This window comes from Notechis scutatus, chromosome 2, assembly GCF_049901735.1.
Source record: "Notechis scutatus isolate UNSWTSFEM ecotype Mainland chromosome 2, rNotScu1.2, whole genome shotgun sequence".
Classification (NCBI taxonomy): Eukaryota; Metazoa; Chordata; class Lepidosauria; order Squamata; family Elapidae; genus Notechis; species Notechis scutatus.
In genome coordinates, this window is record NC_142010.1 from 174,772,929 (window position 1) to 174,794,874 (window position 21,946).

The 21,946-nt window shown below is 41.6% G+C and overlaps 1 protein-coding gene across 2 annotated transcripts in view; it reads left to right on the forward strand.

Annotated features, from left to right (window-relative positions):
- The window catches only part of GAK (cyclin G associated kinase), an 82,097-nt gene extending 72,016 nt beyond the window's left edge, over positions 1-10,081 (forward strand). For both annotated transcript variants that reach the window (XM_026672993.2, XM_026672994.2), the window contains 6 exons: positions 932-1,054; positions 2,975-3,094; positions 5,489-5,725; positions 7,439-7,587; positions 8,194-8,370; positions 9,368-10,081. In XM_026672993.2, the coding sequence (XP_026528778.2) occupies positions 932-1,054; positions 2,975-3,094; positions 5,489-5,725; positions 7,439-7,587; positions 8,194-8,370; positions 9,368-9,469 (908 nt within the window). In that variant the 3' untranslated portion in view covers positions 9,470-10,081. The remainder of the gene's footprint in view (positions 1-931; positions 1,055-2,974; positions 3,095-5,488; positions 5,726-7,438; positions 7,588-8,193; positions 8,371-9,367) is intronic.
- Positions 10,082-21,946: the final 11,865 nt, after the last annotated feature.

Consider the following 21,946-nt stretch of genomic DNA (forward strand, 5'->3'; position numbering starts at 1 on the left):
CTGTTCATGCTTCTTTATTCATAATTCACTCTCCTGTTTGATACAGCAGTTAATACCAGTTTGGGGACTTTGGAGCCAAGCCGATAATGTCTGTTCTTTGGGATGGGGGAGAATCAGGGCTTCGTGTCCTCATTCAGAGATGACCTTTTCCTGCATGGCCTTTGGAGGAACCCAGCTAATCCTTTCCTCCATGAATGCCTTGACCAGGAATCAGATGTCGTTAGAAAAAAATTAGCTCATTGCTGCTCACCGTATATGAGATTTTGACCCTTCCAGGCAGTGAAAATATTAGGGGAGCTTTTTCTTTCTCGGCACCTGTACAAATAGATGGAGAGCAACGGTGCCAGTTGAGTTCAAAATCTAAAGGAGAAAAATCTGATGTCCTAACTGTATTTTCAGAGTCATTGCAATAGCACTTAGACTTATATAGTGCTTTATAGGACACTCTAAGCGGTTTACAGACTCAGCATATTGCGCTTATGGGTCTCATTTTACCGACTTCGGAAGGATGGGAAGGCTGAGTCGATATTGAGCCGGTCAGATTGAACTGCTGGCAGTTGGCAGAATTAGTCTGCAATAATAACTCGGAGTGGTGCGATGGCCTAGAGGTGGAGCTCTCACCTCACAATCAGGAGGCCGTGAGTTCGATCCTAGGTAGAGGCATGTATTTCTCTCTCTGGGCACTGTGAGAATTTATCTGCTGAATATAACTCTGCATTGGCAACAGGAAGGGCATCCGGCCAGTAAACTCTCTGCTAGCTCCATTCAGTTGTCCAGATTCCACCCCACAAGGGATTAAAAGAAGATGATGAATGCATTTTAACCACTGCACCAGCTCTGCAGGATCTGCAGATCTGCAGGATGTTAAAGTTTATACAATTTTTTGCATGCCTTTACTCTAACGTATGGATTCTGATTTACGTCCTTTTAGGCAATTTGGCCCCAGAACCACCTAAAATAACTTCCTCAGCAAGCCAGCCAGACCTTTTAGGTGGCTGGGATTCTTGGACTGACAGCACTGTCCCAACAGCGCCTAAGAAATCAACTTTGGAAGGTATGGTATGAGGCTGTCGCTTGCATTTTTAGCCGCTAAAAGCAAGTAGGCAAAGCTAATAACAGAGCGAGATAGCGCTGCGCGACCTGACAGCTTTATAATGCAGTGCCTTTAAAATATATCTGCAAGAAACCCTTGGCTATATGGCCAGTTTGGCTTTTGTTTTCGAAAAGCAATAGCAAAAGACAGCAAGGTTTAACATTTGCAATTGCTAACCTGCCATTCTGCTCCAATTTGTAGAATATGTTCAGACCTAAAAGGAGAATTGGCAACAGCCTTTACCTAGAGTTGTATATGTTTTAGAACTGAAAATGAAACTTCATTATATCTGGATGGGGAAAATTTCAGGCATAAGCAGTCAGGGTCAATTGGCTATCTTGGTCCATATCTTACACCCTGCCAAGTTTGCTTTCTGGCACTCTTTCTCATTGTGGTCTTAATAAAAGATGGGGGATTTTTGGAGGGGTGGGGGAACTGCTGCTGCAATTTCAAGATAAAACCAGCAGCATTCAGGAAAAACAAAGATGAAGCATGACATCTTATTTGGGTCATTAAGGGAAATTAGAATGAAATGAATCGAACAGTATAGTGTCATGCATAGTCAATAAGACGTTGGTTTCTACAGCTTCCTTACCTGCATCATAAAAAGAATAAACCGAGCAATCGCCCTTGTGAAGCATCTCCGTTAATCTCTCGATGTAAGGAAGCAAATTAATCCAATGTGCCAATCGGATTTGTTCAATGTCAATCAAACCTTACACAAGCAAGGTTCTTTCGGAACTGAGATGCTTTACTCTCTGGCTTGTCTTTTCCCTTCTCCTGCGTTATTAAAAATTGTTTGTTTTTCGCCAATAATATCAATTTGCTACCAGAATTGCTTCTACAGCAATCATGAATTAATGGATCTCATAACATTACAGTGCATCTCTGCTTCTTGGATGCTACAGGGGGATTTGGGGAATTGTAGTCTTTTCACAAAAATGAGTCCTGCTAACAATTCTGGTTTTGTTATTCTTTTTTATACAAAGAATTGGGACACACAGAAATAAATGCACATTAACTTTCTGAATTAAAACCTTCACTCACACACACATACATGCATCTCTATATACTAGTTTCAGCTGAGATTACATTTAAGTTTCCTAAGGTTGAAGGTGGCACAGCTATTGTTCATGCTATCCAAGGAATTGCTTGCAGGACAGCAGTTTCCATACACTTACTAACTTCCAACAAGATTTGGCCAATACTACCACAATACTTTTCTCATATATTTACATGTGGGAGCTATCTGTTGTTGGGAATACTGTGTCTTGTTTTGATTACCCTGTTCTGACTTTATCAAAACTTCCATTCTGATGCTTTTTGACACGCTACCATGTACTAGAAAGGTTCTTCTGGTTTTGGAACTGAGCCTGTCGATCAGAAAGGCCGGCAGTTTGGCAGTTCGAATCCCTAGCACTGCGTAACGGAGTGAGCTCCCGTTACTTGTCCCAGCTTCTGCCAACCTAGCAGTTCGAAAGCATGTAAAAATGCAAGTAGAAAAATAGGGACCACTTTGGTGGGAAGGTCATTCATTCAGTGAGCCTTCGGCATTTAGTCATGCCGGTCTCTCTGTCTGTCTGTCTGTCTCTCTCTGTCTCTCTGTCTCTCTCTCTCTCCCTCCCTCTCCCCCTCCCCCTCTCCCTCTGCATGCTTGTTTGTATACTAAGTATCCACCAATATGTTCAATCTGATAACTGCCTATTAACACGGATTGCAATAATGGCAACAATCCAACATACTTACAGACTGGGGGGAAGCTATGGAAAAGCCAAGTGAACGCTGGCTGCGCTTGGAAAAGGTATCAAACAGGCCCCCAAATGAATGGTTACTGTTAAAAAAAAAAAAAATAACAAGTGTTTGCATTTTACTACCACACAGCTCCAGCTTTCACAACCGGAGGGCCAGCGAGTGGCTCCTTGGGTCATTCCTCCAGTCAAGCAAAATCACAGAACCTTGACCCTTTTGCTGACCTTGCAAACCTGAAGAGTGGCCTTCCAGGTAAGCGTTGGTATAAAACTAATGAAAGGCCCTAGTCATGAACTCATCACTCGTTTTTATTTTAAGGGTACTTTTTACCATTTGACTTCAGCCACCTGCCGCTTTCAGCCACCTGCCGCCCCTCCACCTCCGGCTGCTATGGTTTGTAGCCTTCAGTCTGATTCTCTTCCAGAGGAGTTTTCCCTGGCTCTGTGAAACAATTTGGTGCTGTTGTTTTTCATCCTTAGCTGCTCCTTTGAGGCCCTTCTTTGCCCTTTAATTTCAAAAAAAATGGAGAGCTGAGTCTGGCCCACCTTTTGAACTTGGAATCCATGCGGAAGGTACAGAGAAGGTCAATCTGACAGACCAGTGGGACAGACCTGAAATTGAGTTTGAAGAGAGAGCAGCCTGACCTGTGTCATTGTGGCTGCTTGACAGGTGAACAGAGCCTTTTGAAAAGCAATTGGTTGAAAGCCCTCCGGACTCCTCTGTCAAACTATGCAGGCTGACTTACATCAGGAGTCAGCATGGTAACGTCTCTAAAAAGGCCACAAAACCAACGGCGTACAATGGTAGTCCTCAACTTACAACCACGGTTTTACAAAATTTATGTTGCTAAGCAAGATGTGAGCTTTGCCCTATTTTATGGCCTTTCTCGCCACAGCTGTTAAGTGAATCACTGCAGTTGTTAAGTTAGTCACGCGGTTGTTAAGTGAACCTGGTTTCCCCATTGACTTTGCTTGTCAGAAGGTCGCAAAAGGGGATCACGTGGACACTGCAATCGTCATAAATGTGAGTCAGTTGCCAGGCGTCTGAATTATGATCATGTGATCGTGAGGATGCATTGGTTCGTAAGTGTGAAAAACGGTCATAACATAAGTTGCTTTTTGCAGTGCCGTTGTAACTTTGAATGATCACTAAATAAACTGTTGTAAGTCAAAGACTACTCGCCACTGAGGTCCCCAGAACAAGATCTTTCTCCTACTTGTTCAGATTTCAGGAAAATTTTGGAACAAATCCATCGGATCTCAAGGAGATACAAAAAGAATTGCCTCTCCAAATAACTCTGACAGTCAGAAGAATTGGGGCTGGATTATTAGATGAGCAATTCCTGCACAGAAAGCCTTTTTTTGTGTGTGTGCATCATTTAATTTAATCTTTACTTACTAGTTATTACATTTGTATCCTGCCAGCTCAGCACAGGACTCCTGATGGTTTCATTATTAGACTGTTGTTCTCTTCGTGCAACTGTGCATTTTTCTTTTCTGAAAAAAGTAATAAAAATATAATACTATTATTCCATGAGGGTGGGTGACTGCCATTTTTCAGGTGTTTTGAACAGCAGCTCTCACATTCCTTTACCATTGGCCTTGTGGGCTGAGGCCGATGAAGCTATAGTCCAAAAACCACATTGGCCAACCCTACTTCTAAATATGCTGTCTAAATTTGTACATGTGCAACCCTCACTTACAAAAATCTGATGCCAGTGATAAGTCGTCCTTCATTTTGAAAAATGAATACCGTTTCTTTATTCTTTTGTATTAAGGCAACTTAACAATTTCCCAAATACGGCCATTCATTTTGGGCATGATTTTGTTCAATTTCTTGTTGGGGTGGCTGATGGTATTGAAGATTGTATTCACAAGCAGGTGTGATGTCAGTAGCTTCTCCCAATTTGAGCTCCTCTGTTTTCCCTTCCCTCTCATGGAAAGAAAGTTTATATGCTTTCCACCATTTAACTTAGGTTGAAAGATCAGCACTAAGAGTTACTCCAAGCCTTTACCTTGTGTCTGTCCAGGCTAGCTTAGACCACAGGTAGTCCTTGGTCTGCAACCATTCATTTAGTAACTCTTTGAAGTTACAACAGGACTGAAAAAAAGCGACATACAACTGTTTTTCACACTTACAACCATTACAGCATCCTCATAGTCACATCTTCAAAATGAGGATGCTTTGCAACTGGTTCATATTTACGATGGTCACAGTGTCCCAGGGTCATGTAATCCCTGTGATGATCTTTTGACAGGCAATGTCAATGGCAAAGCCACTTAACAACTGTGTGACTAACTTAACAATTGCAGGAGTTCACTTAACCATTGCAACAAGAAAGGTCATAAAATGGGGCAAAGCAACTGTCTCAGCAGTATAAATTTTGGGCTCACTCGTGATTGTAAGTTGAGGATTACCTGTATAGCATATCAGTACAGTGCAGTCACTGATATTTGCAATTTGGATTATTGAAAGATCCTGCCACCCTTTTTACTAATGATTTTGGCTTGGGGTGCTGCTTGTTGAATTACGTTTAAGAACACCCCTCTTACCACCAACGCTGCAATAGGATTGCCCTTGGAAAGGTTTCCCTTCTAAGTCAAGCATAATTTAGTTCATGAAAGTGTCCAATTGTTTCTTATCTAGGAACATCTAGTGGAGGATTCTCAGCTGGCAGTTTTGCGGCCAAGTCAGCTCAAAAATCAACGGGGACTCAGTGGCAAACAAGCAAGCCACAAACCACTGGCACTTCATGGCAACCGCCACCCCAGCCCAAACCTCCGGAACAAGCCAAGTTGGGCACACAACCCAAAGCCAACTACACTGTGAATTTTAGTGTAATCGGAGGGCGGGAGGAGAGAGGCATCCGAGCCCCTGGCTTTGGTGAGTATGTGACATCAGACTTGCATTGGCCTGTAATGGTTTACCATGCACATTTTCAACTGCCCCATTAATTTTAAGGTGACAGGTTTTTTCTGACTATCTAACTGAGACAGCACAGTTAAATTCCTGATTCCAAGATTATTATTTTTTAAGTCGTTCACATAGTCAAAATGAAGTATCCCTTGAAATAGAGCATACCCACTTCCAAATTTCTCCATTTCCTCGCTCTCTTTTTTATTTACATCAGAGAGAGCAGCCCTCGCTATAGGGCTGAATGTGATCTGTGCTTGGCCTCCACACCAGGGCAAGTTTGCTCCGTGCTTCTGTATGGTAAAATGGAAGTGAGTGGATGTGACAACTTTTTAGATTTTTTTTTTAATGCCTCCCCTCCCCCCTCTGTGTGTGTCTGTGTGTGTAATAAGTTGTCTGTACCGATGCTAATATTATATTTTGTGTTTCTGTTGTTGTGAGCTGCTCAAAGTTGTTCTGGATTTGGAAGTTAAATCTAATTAAATAAATAATCTGATTGACTGTACAAGGTGGGCTGGGAGTTATGTCTATGTCCAGGAAGGCAATTCTAGCACAGTCAAATTGATTTATGTAGCTCTCCAGCTTTCACAATTTAAGGAGTGTGCATCTAAATTTATGAATATTCCTTCCTTTTTCTTTTCATTAAAAATGGCTGTATTTAACCAATTGGAAGGGGCTCTTATGTTTGTCCAGGAAACTGGTGAGTTGGGGGTAATTCAGATAATTGCCTACAGAAAGAATAAGGGATAATCTTCATCTCCATTATCTTGGGCGGAGGTAAGGCCAGGAGGGTAGATGCATATAGAGTCTTTCCTGACCAGTAGATTGAAACTTTTTTCTTTGGCTGGGAATTCTTCCATCACCCTTCACCCTTGCTCAACGTTGGAGAGGGTTGCTGAGAGTTGTAATTCAACAATACCTGGAGTACTGTAGGTTGTTTATTCCTGCTTTAACAGAGGACCAAGGAGCTCTCTGCTTCAGAGCACATCTTCCCTAATGGTTGATCCAAGGCCACCTAACCATTCTCTGAATATAATAAAGGGTTGAATCTTGCTATTGCACCATTTTATAGATCTCTTACACTGCCAATGTGAGAGCTGTAGACTAGGGGTGTCAAACTCGCGTCGTCATGGCATCATCACGTGATGTATCGTGGCTTTTTCCCCCTTCACTAAACCGGGCGTGGGCGTGGCCAGCTCATGACGGATACGGGCCACGGGTCGCGAGCTTGACAGCATTGGTATAGACTGAGAGAAGAAAATGAATAGGAATGTTTACTTACCTCATGCTACCTAATCATTGTGTGGCTATGATGAAATTCTTGAGCCAAGATTTTCTCAGATCTCACCATTAATTTCTGGGCTATGTTGAGATTCTTACCTGGAAACATGTAAATAACAAACTGATTGAATTGACTTGTAACATCTAGTGGCCTTATAAGGAAGATAGCAGTCTAGTAAACCATCGGTTTTTCCCTTAGTCTGCATCAAGGGAACACATTAATTCAGGAATAATCCCTGTTGAAAAAAGTTGGATTTGTTTCTGAGCAAGGAGATGTAACCATTTCCTAAAAGATCGTGGCTCAGCAATGACCAACAGGAGTAACGGATAACAAACCTGTCCTTTCTGTGTAAATTTTCTATCAACAGGAAAATGCCTAGCTTCTTTTTTCTTCTTTGCCAGGACACAAACCCAAAGTTTCAGAAAATGATTTTGAAGACCTTTTGTCAACTCAAGGCTTTTCATCAAAGTTTGACAGAAAGGGACCCAAGACCATTGCTGAGATGAGAAAGCAAGAACTATCTAAAGATATGGACCCTCTAAAATTAAAGGTTTGTAGCATTTATGCTGAACATTTCGCCTTGCTTCAGATTCTTGCTGTGTTTTTGACCAAGAAGTGGGTTGTACCCAGTGCAAAAAGAATTTGCAATAGAAGAGGCAAGGCTACAAAATAAAGTGCAATAGGAAGAAAGGTTGGTGGGCATAAATAAGAGATCTCGGGTTCTGTTTTTGGTATTTTCAGTTAAAAGGAAATCAAGTAGCAGAGCCAGAAAAGATCCTAAAAAGCATCCCTATCAATGTCAGAAATATCTATTGCAAGACAAGGGACTGAGATTTGCACAGTTGGGATTGATCGTCAATAGGTGCATTGATAGGAAAAACAAATGTGTAAAAGCTTCTGTATATTAAGAAGTGGTGAATTTAAGTGGAGATTAGCTCACTGCTATAATAGTTAAGCAGAAACAGTTGTGAACTCATCAGCAGCAAAGTAGGTCAGTGGCTGTTAGAAAGAGCGTATTAAATGTCATTAAATATGGACCTTGTCAGATAACAAACATTGCTACCGGTAGCAATAAAAAGAAACATATTGTGTCAATTAAATATTGTGCAACATTTGGCTTATGCGAATTCCCATTCCTTCCCTTTTCTTCTGCCAGCTTCTAGACTGGATTGATGGAAAAGAGAGGAATATAAGAGCATTATTATCTACTCTTCACACTGTGCTTTGGGAAGGTGAAACCAAATGGAAGTCAGTTGGGATGGCAGACCTGGTTACCCCTGACCAGGTCAAAAAGTACTATAGAAAAGCAGTGCTTATCGTTCATCCAGATAAGGTGAGTGCTTGGTAAATACTCACAAACAGATACAGGAAAATTATTCACACGGATGCTAATTACAGGTAGACCTTCGCTTACAACTGGTTGTTTAATGGCCCTCTTCAAAAAAGGTACCAATGACTCATTTTTGAATTATGACTGCCAGCCCCCCACGCATACATACAGCTGTTGTCAAAAGTTAAACTGCATCACACACTCTGATAACTATCATTGCTTTGGGTGTGCAGTCTTTAAAAACAAGCATAGTTTGCTGCCACAGAAACAATATATAGGGGATCGTGGAAGTGCTTCATCAAATCTTCCTAGTTTATGGAATATGCATAAAGGGAGGGGAGTTGCTGTCACCTTTCTTGTGGTAGTTGCTTCAGGGAACAAGGTTTTTGATTATAAGTAGGCCTCGACTGAAGAACCTTAAGAGAACCTGCCCATTCCAACCTTCCCAACCCAGATGTAAATGCCAGTTTTTGGCAAAAACACCATATAGGTGGGCTAGTTGTCAAGGGCCCAAAATGTGGTTGGGGGGGGCAACTGTCAGAACTTTGGAACTGGATCATAAGTAACTTTGGGAGGGGTGTCTGTCTTTACTTCAAGGACTACATGCTGACTGTAAATAAGTCAAGGACTACAGTACCTGCTAACTATTTCTGGAACAGGAAGGGGAAATCATTCAGAGAGTTTGTCCTCAGTGGCATGTGGTTCCATATTGACATCTGAACTCAAAATCATTCTTATTCTTCTCCAATGGGCAATTGGTTGATCATGTCCCATTGAGAAAAAACCCAGCTCAGAGCTTATTCAGTGCACTTATCCTTATTTGAAAAAAAATAAGAATTGTGAATATAGGAACTCAGTGTGCAGATAGTAATATTGCTGCAGACTTCTTCTTAACTCCAGAAATAAAGCTAATTGCTTGTGTTGGAAGTTAAGTTTGCTTGCTTTTGCAGTTGAACAGTTGCATTGTAATTAAGTTGTTTGTTTGTTTGTTTGTTTACAGGCTACGGGGCAGCCTTATGAGCACTATGCCAAAATGATCTTCATGGAGCTGAACGACGCGTGGTCAGAATTTGAAAACCAAGGCTCAAAATCCCTTTTTTAACAGAAAGTCCCTCTCGCAAGGGAATTGATTTCAAAATGCATTGGCAGCAAAACTGAATCTCGCGTGCTGTAGTGTAACCTCCTTAGTTGGAGGAGGGAGGCGAAACAACTTTCCCTGTTCTTGCACAATTTAAAACTGTACACGCAGCCACGCAAGTGTGTATTGGAGGAGATAAAATGTGAAACTTCGCAAAGATGGCATTCCCATCAGTGCTGGGAAGTTTGTGTGGTGGAAGTGGCAAGTTTCAGGCTATGTTAGAGAAGGTTGAATGCACCAGTAATTCTAATAATGGCTGCTGGCGTGAGCAAAATTTTGCTAGTGGGAACATCATCTGTTTCGAACCTTGATTATTATTATTTTTTAATTTTCCATTTGAAAAACACAAAACCTCGATCTGCATTTCTGTTTTATTTCCCATGTAGTGTTTGTGATCCTCCACCCCCTTTTGTTCCTTGTTTGCCTTATTTAAGTGCTTTTGTGTCCCTGTAGTCTGTGAGTTTGCTCGACATCATTTTTTTTCTCGTTTCTGTTAGAGGTGTACATTTTTCTTCTGTATTTTATGTAATCCTTCCAATGATCATTCTGTAAATAATTAAAATAGTTTTCTGACAACACCTGTGTTCCTTACACTGCATCAACAGTTACTTAGCCAAAAACTGTTCCAATTGGAGAAAGAAGTTGGCTTGGGCAAATCTTGTGTTTGTACTACTTCCTTTTTAAAAAAAACAAACAAACTTGTAAACTATAAACAAAGAAGCAGAACTCAAGGGCTGGGTAGTCTTGCCTTATTTATAATATTGTTGGAGGCAAGACAGTTAAGTTAAGGTGTTCAACCAGAAAGATAGTGCTTGTGACTTCTCCCTCTTGGCTGCACTGGGTGATCGACATGCAATTGGCAGGCAGGTTGACACATGCACAGATGGAAACAGAAGTCCGTTCGATTCCTGTTTTGGTTTGCATTTGATGAAATTGCATAAATTGGCCATTTTGAAGGAATTTGCATACTTTTGCTAGCCATTGCTAACTTTTGTTCATTATTTATGAAGTCTGCAGAGTCTGGAGGTTTGCATGTACCCTGTTCAAGGCTATCAATATGTATGATTAAATAGATGGATAGATAGACAGATATTACTTTAAAGACAATCCCTCCTACTTGATGTGTCCTTTAGAACACTTGGTTCTAAAACTGGGGAGAAAAATTCACTTTTGGGTGTAGCTGAATACTGTAATGTAGTTCAACTTTGTATCAGATTAGCAGCCTGCTCAATCAACATTTGGTCTCCGAGCTGCATTAGTAACTCCCAGTAGAGAGTTTAGTTTGCCATTCAAATTTATTCACTGTTTTATGGTATTATGGATTGTTTTGTCTGGTTAGGTGACCGCTGAGGTGAAGCTTGGCATAATCACTGAAGGGCTGTTTTATTTGTCAGCAACTCCTGAACAAATTTAATTCAAAGTGCTGTGTCTTTTTCCCTTTAGAGAGCCAACTCTATTTTGGGGGAAAAGAAGGGCAGAAGTGTTGATGAGAGGTCCTATTTTTTAAAAAAAACAAACCCTCCAAGTTGTCAACCAGAAAAAGATATACAAAGTCAAAATAAGAAAGTATGAAAAAGTTTGAAATTCTCACAACTACTTGAAACCCTTTTCTCCCCTGAAGAAAATGCAATTGGCTTGCTGAAGTGGCTTTTAGAGATGATCATATTAGGCTGAAAACCCTAATGTATAAGGCAGGGACAAGGGGACATAGGGCCCTTTCTGTGCGGTTTGGATTATTGTTTTGAAACCTCTTGCGCCATTGGCTATGTTAGGTAAGGCTGACGGAAGTTGTAGTTCAGCAGCATTTAGAGCATCCAACTCATTGGGAAATTTCTGTAAATCTGTAAAAATTAGGAATAAAATGCAGAATTAGAGTAAAAGAAAGCCCTCCTGTAAATTCCTGTACTTCTAAATAGAGCTGCTTGCAATTTAATCTTTAATAGCAGGAAATACTTGGTGCAGCCATTTTTAAAGAAAGGCAGGATAAATTCAGAGTTGATGGTTTCGGGTTTTTGGGTTTTTTTTTGCCAAATAAATACTTTGCTGCTTTACTTCACTCTCTAAGTTGAGAGGTATTGGTACCAATATGATACACCAACGTTATAGTTGCCCTGGTTTGGTGTTCCAGAAACCCCAGCTTGATTTCTTGGGGAAAAAAATGGTTGAAAGGGGGGCAATGCAATTTCTATAAGTAATTGCCAGATTATAGAGCACAAGCTGTCTCTTATTCTTAGTATATCTATTGCTGTTAATTGTGTACAGTCTAGGCCAGGGGTCTCCAACCTTGACAACTTTAAGACTTGTGGACTTCAATTCCCAGAATTCTGGGAGTTGAAGTCCAACCAGGGGTCTAGGCCATTCCTAAAACACAAAGACAGGTCTAGTGGGAGTCAAGAACATCTGCCTACCCCTTAATTGCTACTCTGGGCCTGTACCAGAATTAATATAGAAAAAGGACCCGAAGCCCTGTGATTTTCTGCTCTATACTGGTGACAGATTTTATATACATTCAGCACTACAAATTAATCTGCTGGCTAATGTACTTATAGGATGTTTTGGTCAAATCTCAACAGGTATTTTAGTCATAACACAGAGTTGCATTAGATTCAAAGGGCTTTTGTCCTTTTTGAAGCTTTTCATAAGAAACTTATGTGGGATGTTTTGCTGCTGTTTTGCATTCTCTTGTTGGAAAAAACTTTCTTAGCCTGCCATTCAAAATACACTTCTATGCCCAGGTCATCCCCTACCATAAGACATAGTAAAAAACCATGTCCTCCTGGGAATTCTTTTATGGGCAGATGCCAGTGACATAGGAGGGAAAATCTATATGTTATATCCAGGGAAGGGACCCAATTTAAGGTCTCAGGACTATATTGGAAAGGATGGAAGTACATTTCTACTTTCTTTCTCCCCCTCAGAAATTCAGTCAGGAGTAACTAACTTAGCACTAAAAATGCTATTGAGTGACACTTAGCTATAAGCCACCTTCAGCTTAGGTATGACCCACTCAGTGGAACTTCCAATATGTTTTCAGATGTGCCTTTAAGAGTAAGAACTGCAAACATCTCAGCATAATCCATGCCGGCTAAAACTTCAGCTTTTATGACTCTTCCAGGACCTTTTTGGGGATGCAGCATCCCCTTTAATATGTATTCCTTCTGACCACAAAGTGGTAAAATGGTTGCATATAGACAACCATTTCTTTCTATCTTTCAAGAGGGCAAATATTCAAGTTATATAAAGAGAATACAGATCACTTAGCTTACTGTTCTAAGATCCTTCATTTCTCCCTTATAAGGTTACGATAGGCCAGGCATGAGTTAACTCTGTCTCCTAGCTGATTGCATTGAGTCTGTCAAAGCTGCTTAGCTTAGCTCCGCCCCCGATGCTGACCAGTCCCCAGCTTTCGACTCAATCCTCAGCCAGGACGGACATAGTGATCAGAAAGTGAGTATCAGACTCTGAAAGTCTGATTCCTTGCAAATTAGTCCTTTAAATTAAGCTGCTGTGATCTCCAGAGAGAGAGAGAGAGAGACCATTTTATAAATATTTGAAATAACAATTTGCTATAGTTCTGTCCATGTTGATGGTCCTTTTAGTATAAAACATAAGGGGGGAAAAAGCCATGGCTTTGCCTAGAATAATTTTCAGCCTACATTTCAAGAAAGGTATACGAGTTAATACTTGGGATAGAAACCTTGCATAGATTAAGTGTAACCCAGTTTTAATTTAGATGGTAATGGTGCTTTCTTTGATGATCTTTCCCCCCTCTGGTGAATTATAATGTCGTATTAAAATAGTAGAGGCCTGGAAATAAAAGCCTGGTGATTTTTTTAAAAAATTACATTCCAAGCAACTTCAACCTGCAATCATTTCTTTTTAGAGGTACTTGGTACTGAAGTTCAGAAAAATGCAAATTTGAATCAGTGTTAAAACAACAGCATTGAAAAAGATTTTAATAGTCTGGTAACCAGGGAGTAACATCTTACCACTATACACTCACACTCTCTGCCTCTCTCTCTTCCTCCCTCCCTCTCCCACTCCCCCCCTCTACACACACACACACACACACACACACACACACACACACAAAACAAGCTCCATGATCAATGCTCTAGTTTTGGGAACTGGATATTCAGCATCACCTCTGGAGCTGGTACATACTGTGTATACATTTTTAGGTGAGTTAAGATATTTCCCCCAGATTATTACTGAAATCCAATTTAGTTTCTTTGATGCAGTCTTTGATGCAGCTGCTATATTATGGTTACCTCCACCTGATTTATATAGGATATATATATATATATATATATACATGCTGTGGATATTTCAAGGGCAACATAAGAAATCTATCTTACATCAACTCAATTTTGGTAGCCCATTTCAACAGTGGCAGCAGATTTCCGCCAACTTGTATGATCCCTTCTTAACCAGACATTGGGCTTAGAAATATAGGAAGCTGTTAATATGTAATATTCTTTTGCTCAGAAATCAACTTTGTAAGATTCCAGACAGGTTTGTCTTCAATTGTTCCAAGGGATAGCAAAACCTGCAACGGGGGCTTTTTATGGAGTGCGCATGTACTCTTCCGCTGAGCCATGGTATATCTTTCAGCAGCTTGTATCCGATATTATTATATTGTAGTGGGGAAAACTGTTCCAATTCAAGAAGAGCTTTAGCAGATTGTTGGCTGTGAACACGCTGAGCACTTGCTCAGTTGGAATTTTAGCATTTTGGCCAAAGAATTCTAGCTGGAATGTCAGAGCTGTTCTTCCATTCAAGTTAATGGATACATCCGTAAGTCTTTCTTTCTAGGGTTGTTTTTTTCCCTACCCCTCTAGCATCCGTTGAAATCAATGGAAGCCATGCTATCCCCAAAGAGGATTTAAGTGTTCAGAAAAATAATAATACCAGTTGGCTGGTTCTGCTAACTGCTTTAGAAATTCAATTCTTTACCTTCTTTTTTCTATTTTCTTTGGAAGATATTTCAGTGTTGTAAAAGGCAGCAGTATACAGTACGTTATTTGACAGATTTATTGCAGCAATTCTATAGTACTTCCTCTGGGAGAAAAAATGCTTGCTTTCCCACACAATAATAGTATTTCCTTTTCATGACATAAAGATGCTTTTGTAAACTCACATAACCATGGAAGCATTGCTAGGAATATCCTGTGAAAATATGGATTCTTTCTAATCAGTAGTGCTTGATGTTTTTTCCATGACCTCAATCAGTGATTTATTGCATTCTTCTTTAGCCAATTATATTTTAGATATAACTGTCATAAATATGTTGCTCAATTGGCAATCAAAATAATGTTTTCCTTTATATATATTACAATTTGCAAATAGTTCCTCTAGAGCAGTGTTTCTCAACCATGGCAACTTTAAGGTGAGTGGCTGGGGAATTCTGGGAGTTGAAGTCCACCATCTTAAAGTCACCAAGATTGAGAAACATTGCTCTAGAATTTAATCCTCCATTACTGATTTGAGCATAACCCAGAAAGGTAACAATAGTTTTCAGCAATGAGATTTTAAAAGGGGATGGGGGGGAAATCAAGCCTACAGCAATAAAAAAAATAGGTCTGGCAGCCTCGCTTAGGGAACAAGAACAAATTTTCTGTATTCTCTCGTATATCTCGGACTTCCATATGGCTTTTGCACCTGAAACCTCAGAATAAAATGTTAAAATTATTGATGGAACTGTTTTTAACGAAGGATGCATTTACATTTTTTAAATTTAAAAAAGGGAACTTAGAGGCATTGTGAACATTATTTTTTTCCCTAATCTTGGTGAATGTACTGTATATTATGGAACTGAAGAACAGCGATCATTCCATGATTTAAAAAAAAAAAATCACATTTCTGTGTCTTAAATCGTCTTTTGCTGTTCATATGCATGGAGGTTTGGGCGGCGTTGAGTTTAGATAAAGAGACGGAGGGAGGGGAACAGAGATTGTTATTTGTTTATTTTCATTGTGATCCAAGTACCTTCGGTAATAGTTCAAATGAAAAAAATGTAGAAATGTGTACGTACATAAACCAAGCATTGTTTTAAGGTCATACCTTGTAAAACAATTGTGGATAATCTGTGTGAATGTTTTGCTCATAATGTACTGAATCAAAGTCTTTTGCTTTGAAATGGCCATGTTTCTGTCATTTAAAAAAAACAAACAAATCAAATATAGCTTTTTGTTTTCATAGTCACAAAGAGTAGGTGGCTCTTCTTGTAGTCCAGTCACATTGTCACATGCTTGGTTGTTTCTATAGTAGGAGGACACCAGGTGCTACCCTTTAATAAAATCACATTCTAATCTTGCATCGGAAGAATCAAAACCCTTGTTCATTACTGACATGGTAAACATTGCTGAGTTAGAAACAGCTGTTCCAAATCTTCTGTTCTGATCCTTCTGAAAGTATTCTGAGTTCAAAACCAGCCTAGTCAAAATTCAGAATTCCAATTTAAGCTCAAAATAGGAGATTGCAGGCTTGGAGCCTTTCCAGAATGGTCACGCCATCCCATTTTGAACTGGAAACCTTGTGCACCAGTGGTGGGATTCAAATTTTTTTACTACCGGTTCTGTGGGCGTTATGGTGGCTTGGTGGTCATGTGATGGGTGGGCGTGGCTTGGTCATGTGACTGGGTGGGTGTGCTTGGTGGTCATGTGACTGGGTGGGTGTGGCCAACTCAATGTCACTCATGTCCCCTCCCAGCCATTCCTTGTGAATTAAAAATAATAGCACAGTTTTTTCTCTCTCTCCCCCTTCCTATTTCTTTTTCTTTCTCTTTTTCTCTCTCTCGTTCTTGCTTTTGCTCTCCCTCTTTTTTGCTCTCTCTCTCTCACACACACAGACACACAGAGACACACCCCTGGTCAGGAGGGCGGTGGAGGAACTGCTGCAGTGGGCGCTGCTAGAGGAGGCAGCCAGGATCCCGCCCTCCTGGTCACAGCACTCTGCCAGCGGGAGCTTCTCCCAGGGGATGAAATGTTTCATGTTTCCTCCCTTCACGAAAAGCCCAATGCCACTTTCTCCTTCGGCTGCAGTGGGACCCCACAGCTCGGTTCCCTTCCCTGATTGAGAGGAGAGCCTTGTCTGCAGCCACACTGACTCCCAGAAAACGGGGTGTTCCGATACGGCACAGGAAGCCAGGAAAGCCAGTAACCTCCAAGGAGCTAATGCAACCTCATGCATGCCCATCACAGCAGATGCCACAAGGGCCATGCTAATGCCCCCAGATAGTGTCCAGCAATCTGGACTCGGGCCGCCGAAGCTACACGCACTTTGCATCTGGTCCAGCCCTCCTGGATAGAAATGGGGCTGGGGGAACGGGAAGGGTAGTCTCTAGGTGACTTACTTGGTGCCCTGGATCTTTCCACCTCCGGGACAAACGCTGAAGACGTGGGATGGGGAAAGGAGGAAAGGTGCGAGAAAGCCCAGGAAAGTAAGCAGGGGGACCCACCACCATTTGCTCAAGGACAGTTGCTTTGCACCGCTATGGAGACACAAGTCACGTCTTGGCACTTAGTTCAGTGGCCAGTCTCCCCCCGCCCTCCCCAAGGCTCTCTCTCTCACACACACACACCTAATCTGACTGGGACAAAATGATCTGGCAAGCTCCAGAGCAGCAGGTGATGCAAAGAGGCAGAACGCAGGTGGTGGGGGGGCGGTGGAGGCCGGAGCATGCTGCAGCTTCACCTTTCTTCCTTTCCCCCTGGGAGGAGGAAGACGTGGGCAACTGAGGCCAGAACATGCTGTGGCCACGCCTTCCTTTCCCTCTGGGAGGAGGACACAGGCAATGGAGGCCGGAGCATGCTGCAGCTTCACCTTTCTTCCTTTCCCCCTGGGAGGAGGAGGACGTGGGCAACTGAGGCCGGAACATGCTGTGGCCACGCCTTCCTTTCCCTCTGGGAGGAGGACACAGGCAATGGAGGCTGGAGCATGCTGCGGCCACGCCTTTCCCCCTGGGAGGAGAATGTGGGCAATGGAGGCCGGATCATGCTGCGGCCGCGCTTTTCTTCCGGGGGGAGGAGGATGCGGGCAATGGAGGCCGGAGGATGAGAATGAGGACGCGTGCAGCAGCAGTACCAGGGGACCAAAGGAAGAAAGCGAACATCTGCAGCAGTGGTATTCGGGGGGGCGGGCGGGCGGAAGTACCAGGGCTGCTGCACATGGGCACCTCCACTGCCCCTTTCAGCCCCAGTGCAATAGAGATGCCCCCAAAGGCTGCCCACCCACTGTCTAGGCCAGGCTAGTGCCCTGGGAGAAGGAAGAAAACAAGCGGTGCTGCTGCTCCGGCCTCCATTGCCCACGTCCTCCTCCCAGGGGGAAAGGAAGAAAGGTGCGCCCACAGCAAATTGCACACATGTGCATCCCAGGACATCCACCCTCCCGGTCCTGTCAGGTGAGCCCAGGGATGGGGGGAACAGCTAGGCTCCAGCCAGTGCTCCCGCCTGGGATGGGACCATGCCCAAGCAAATGAGCCGAAGGGGGGGGGCTTGGCAAGCTTGGGGGATGGTGGGGAGGCAAGCTCCGGGGATGCTGGGGGGCCTAGCACAACTCGCAGGTTCACCTGTGAGCAGGAAGATCAGAGCTGCTCAGTTGGGGCACAGGGCCAGGCACCATATAGGAAGGCAGGTTAAGCCATGAAGACCCAGTATGGAGTGAGGAGTGACTGGGCGGGGCAAGAGTCAGGCAGGGTGAGGGAGAATTGGGGGGCAAATGAGTGAGCAGCGACTGGGCGACCAGTTCGAGGGTGTAGCCTGCCAGAAATCGCTAACGGTTTGGCGACCCACACCAAATTATCGTTACCGGTTCTACTGAACCGGTGTGAACCAGTTGAATATCACCACTGTTGTGCACCCACTTCTGGTTCATATATGTGTCTGTATGGCTTGATTATTTCACATCTGTTCCTCAATGAAGAATGACTGCCTTTGGACTCACTCCTAGCTGAAGACCAGGGCAAGGTTTGTAGTTTCTGAATTTAGCAAAGGCGAGGAAGGGAATACATGCCGGACATAAGCAAAATTCAACTCTCAATAAGGAAATGTTCTTCCCTTTGCTTCCTAACATAAATATTGGAGATTTTCTAAAGAAGGTGGATAGTGATAAATTCTAAGAACAAAGTATGTACATAATGCAGTGCACAGTACATTTTTGGAACAGTTTAGCACAACGTATCGTGAAGGCGGCCATTTTAGATTATTAGAAGGGAAATCTATCAATGGCATCTCATTCTCTTTAATTATTTGTAGTCTCAGACTAATCAAAACATAAAGCTTCAGTTAATTTGGTACACACATTCAACTATGAATTGTAAAGAAAGAATAAAAAAAATCCTAGTGGTAAGCATTCAGAACCATTCTTGCTTCATTCTCTAGTCTTTCCTCCTAAAAGTTCGCCAAAAGGTTAAGAGTTAAAAAGTTAAAAAGGTTAAAGTTAAAATTATAATGTGCTTCTTTCCAAAAAGACAAGCTGCCTAGTCCAATGTTTCTCAACATTGGCAACTTTGTTCTTTCTGAAGTCTACCCGGGAAACTTCAACTCCCAGAATTCCCTGCCCAGTATGTCTTGCCAAAGTTGAGTAACACCGGCCTAGATGATTGACCATGGTATTTTCCTTAACTCATAGTAAGCGGGTCAAAGGTATTCAGTGGTGGTACTGACTGCACCCCATTTGCAAACTAATATGAAGAAAATGGCAGGAGTTATCAAACAACTGTAAAGACAATTCCATTCCTCGAGAATTTATTTTGCTACTCCAGAGAGTATGGATCAGGGAACTCAACCTCTGGAAGATTATAATTGCAGATAATCATGGCAAGCTGATGGGAAGGCAGCTGTGTCAAAATTTGCAAGAAGGAGTGAGGGGTCCTGGCAACTGAAGCCTTCTTTTGTATCTGGTGACATACACAAGGGTCAAGGTTTTGAGATGCCCATATAGTGAAAGATGCTGGGAACTACTACAGCTCAGCAGCTCTTAAACTGGAGAGTGTACTAATTTCTATCTGCTATGTGGGTCCTTGGTGCTCTCTGTGCTTTCCACAGATGTTTTGTTACTCAAACCAGCACTGATGATGTTACCTAGTTTGGGTAATGAAATGTCTGCAGGAAAACAAGCTTGGAGAGCACCAAGGACTCCTCATTTCAAACCCGAGCTAGAAAAATTCTCATTTATTGGTATCTGCTATATATTCTTGTAAATGTGACATCATGTTCTACATCGACCAGGAAAGCATGGCATGATACACGTTAAGGTAAAATCAAATGTAATTCATTATTGCAAAGTGTCCATACATGATGATGGTAAAAATTTTTTTTACAGAAAATGAGGGTTGTTTTTTTTTAAACTGTAGATTTATCTAAATCCTAAAGTTTACAGAACCAAAAAATGGGAAATGGGGAGAGAGAGTACTTAAGTACTGAAAGTTAAGAGTATTTAAAGGTCACAAAGTGCTGACAACATCAAGAAGATCAATGGAAGAGAAGAATGATATTGAAACAACCGGAATCCTGAAATGGATGCCTTCCATCTGCAACCTTTTGTTATAAACTTCACTTGGATTCAACTAATTTCATTCAAAACCAGTCCTTGCATTCAGCCTGCTTTCCCTTTCCTGTCATTTCATGGTGCTTTAAGCCAGGCTTCCAATACTCATTTCTAATCTCTCATGTTAATGCCCATTAGTTGGATCCTGTCAATTTCACTATGAATTTCTGTAACACTAAGTGATGTTGGCATCCTTTCTGGCAGCAGCTAATAGGTTATTTGACCTCCGGTTGCTCATCTCTGGCTGCAGGTTCTATCTGTCTATCTTTTTTACTGCTTTTTTTAAATGGATGGAGAGAAGGGAGGCAATGGTTTCTCCATTTCAAAACTGACCTTGGGAATGAGTTGAAAAGCATACAGATAAGACTGGGCAGATTTATGAGCCAGAATTAAGAAATGATCTCTTGTTTCTTGTAGGTTCAAACTCTATGGGTTTAGTGTTGGAGGTGGATGGATCGCAGCAATTGCCAACCTGTTGGTCTGCAGATGCAGATTGCGAAATAATATGGCAAGGAGAACAGTTCAATGTCCCTGTCACCAGAATTAGTGCTTTTATTCAGATTGTGACTGGGCTTTAACTCCAGCAAGTTCCTGTTCTTTGTCTCTAAACTGGCACTTAAGGCAGTGAGAATTAATATTTTGCCAGGCACTTTCAGTCATGTATGACTAATTAAGGATATAATGGCTGGGTTTCCACATTGCCCAGGCTAAGCCATAACATAGTTAGCTTGGTTTGATCTAAGCATATGCTAGAAATCCAGCCCCATTTTCCCCTAATGCTGTGCTTGTGACCAAAATGAAATAGGCGAGGTTGAGATATAATGACTGAGACAAAATCCACTATATGATCCATAATTATTTGGAATTTGAATCTTAACTATTATATCAGAACTAGCTATCTTCTCCCCATTCTTGGTATTATTCAAAGGGACCAGCATCCTTGGTTCTTAGCTTTCCTCCCCCTGATAGCACATCTAATTCTTCTGTCTCAAAAACCACAGCTTGCTCACCTTGGTAAGCATAAGATCTATGAAAAGCAGATAGCTGGAATCTTACTTAGCCCTGGGTGTTAACATATGTTAATTCATAATGTATGTGCACATGTGTTTATTGCAATGGTGAACCCAGCTAATTGTGATTTTTCTCAACAAAGTATTCTTAAGCAAGATATGGTTTAACAGCTCGGACTTCTGTCCCAGCACTAAGAATAAATAAAAGGTTATGGGCCAGTGGTGGCCTAGATATAGACAAGTCAACATTCAGTCAATGCTCAGTCCTTGGTATTGTCATGTCTAATTGAAAAACCAAACTGAAAAGTTGAAAGATCTTGCTAGACAGCATCAACAGCTTCTACCAAGGAGAGCTTTTGAACCCACATGCTTTCTTTTTGGTTCTTTTCTAGACCAAAGGAGACTATTTACTTTCTGACAATTAGGTGGGCTGCAGAACCTTAAGGTTGATGGAATTATATCCCCACATGATAGAGAGCAAACAATTGTATGCAGCTTTCCCTTAACAATGGGAATTGGAGGCTTACTGTTTCCATCCTTAAAAATACTCTCATACCCAGTCATACTTTCAAAAATTAATCCATAACATTCAGAAAACAAAACAGCAGAAAACCACTGGTAGGAGGTAAACAAAATACCCAGAAAAGCAACTCCAGCATAACCGCATAAAAGCTAATGTTCAAACAAATCTATACCAAGAAAAATCTTACCAGGAAAAGAACACTTAATGTATTTTAATTATGAAACTTAAGGTCAAGTTGTAAACCTCACGATGAAAACAAAAATAGCAACTTCTGTCCTTCCAGAGATTTTGAAGAAGTATACTTTGTCATCATCATCTTGTGTGTTTTTTATTGCCAGATGTTGCAATACAGAAATATAT